This window comes from Kryptolebias marmoratus, linkage group LG2, assembly GCF_001649575.2.
Source record: "Kryptolebias marmoratus isolate JLee-2015 linkage group LG2, ASM164957v2, whole genome shotgun sequence".
Taxonomy (NCBI): domain Eukaryota; kingdom Metazoa; phylum Chordata; class Actinopteri; order Cyprinodontiformes; family Rivulidae; genus Kryptolebias; species Kryptolebias marmoratus.
In genome coordinates this window covers 9861273-9862748 of record NC_051431.1, presented here as the reverse complement: position 1 = coordinate 9862748, position 1476 = coordinate 9861273, and the positions used below count along the sequence as shown (strand labels likewise).

At 38.7% G+C, this 1476-nt stretch overlaps 1 protein-coding gene across 1 annotated transcript; it reads right to left on the bottom strand.

Moving 5' to 3' along the window:
- Positions 1-243: 243 nt before the first annotated feature.
- LOC108240848 (vomeronasal type-2 receptor 1-like) lies at positions 244-1433 on the bottom strand. Its single transcript, XM_037979985.1, has 2 exons — positions 1047-1433; positions 244-932 (listed from the first exon to the last, which is right to left on the bottom strand). Exons 1-2 carry the CDS (start codon positions 1302-1304, stop codon positions 579-581), a joined length of 612 nt encoding a protein of 203 aa, XP_037835913.1. The 5' UTR covers positions 1305-1433; the 3' UTR covers positions 244-578.
- Positions 1434-1476: the final 43 nt, after the last annotated feature.

The window sequence follows — 1476 nt, the reverse complement described above, 5'->3', positions numbered from 1 at the left end:
AACAATTGGACAAAGCTACTAGAAAAACAAAAGAACAAAAAAAAATTTGTGGGAAAGTTAAAAAAAAAATTCAATAAAACCTCACTTTTTGCTAGTGTGCAGTTGAAAGCATCCTCCCAGAATTCAGTAAGAACTGAGGAGGCAGCCACTTCAGTGAGAGTAAGATCAAGTAGAAACTCTTTAAGGCCAGGTATGACAGACTGTTGAATACCAACTCCGATGGCTCCTTCACAGAAACTGAAGCCTAACAGGTTTGGGTCAGTTATCCAGGACTCACTTCCTATCCACTGACGAGCAGGTGAAGGCTCTCGAGCCAGTTCCTCTAACAGGACCTTCATGTCTGCAGAGGCCATAAATGCCACAACAACCATTGCTGTTGACCTGGAGAGACATTAAAGTATGTATACTGTATTAACCTGTAAAATATTTTGCACACATTGTTTGTATTTGGTTTTGCTATAACTGAGAAAATTAACTAATCCTGGGTAGCTCTGCTTTGAATAAAATAATATTTACCGTTTTGATGGAAAAAACATTAATAAACTTTTTGCTAATTATCTTATTTATAAGTCTCTACACTAAACATTTTTTTGAGTTGCTCCACAGTAATACAAAAAACAGCAAAATTTCTGATGTAGAAACCTGCGGATAACATCAGCTACTCTCTGAATTTTGGTACGGGGGTCGGTCCGGTAAAAGGCTTCAGAGTACTCCACACAGATCCCCTCTCTCTGAGCTGCATCAAGAAAAGACGCCATGCCATAGTTTCCATAATCTGAGTTTGAGCAGACAGCTCCGATCCAAGTCCAGCCAAAGTGTTTCACCATCTTAGCCAGAGCATCAGCTTGGAACTGATCACTGGGAATTGTTCTAAAAAAACTTGGAAACTGCTTCTTATCTGAAAGACAGGCACAAGTGGCAAAGTGGCTAACCTAAAAAAAAAAAAAGAAAAGGTGAATAATGTGCTTTAAAAGTGAAAGCAAACAACTTCATCATAAGCAGGGATACTTTAGAATGTTATTTCTTAAGACATAAAAATAAATTACTTGAGGAATGTTAAAGGTCCCGATGATGCGCGATATGCTGATGGATGGTGTTGATCCAGAGTCTCCAACAACAGCGATCACAGCAGATTGGGAACAGTTGCTGCCTTTGTAAAACACAGGATCCTGACCATTTGATAACTGAAATGCCAGACGAACAGCCATGGGCACTGAAGCACACGAGTCATAGATCTGATATCCGAGTTTGATGCCTGGCAGCAGTTCTGTGCTGTTGTTTATCTCCTCGATAGCAAAGATCATTGCTCGAGAAAAACGGAGTTCCTGGGCTATAAAGCTGAACAGAAAGTGACAATATTTGCATAAAATTACATAAAACTCAAAACCAAAATGAAATAAAGAAGGTCTGTACTTGGAAAATTCAAAGCTATAGTTAACATTTTACTGTAAATCAGAGTATTGCCTCAAAAAGTAA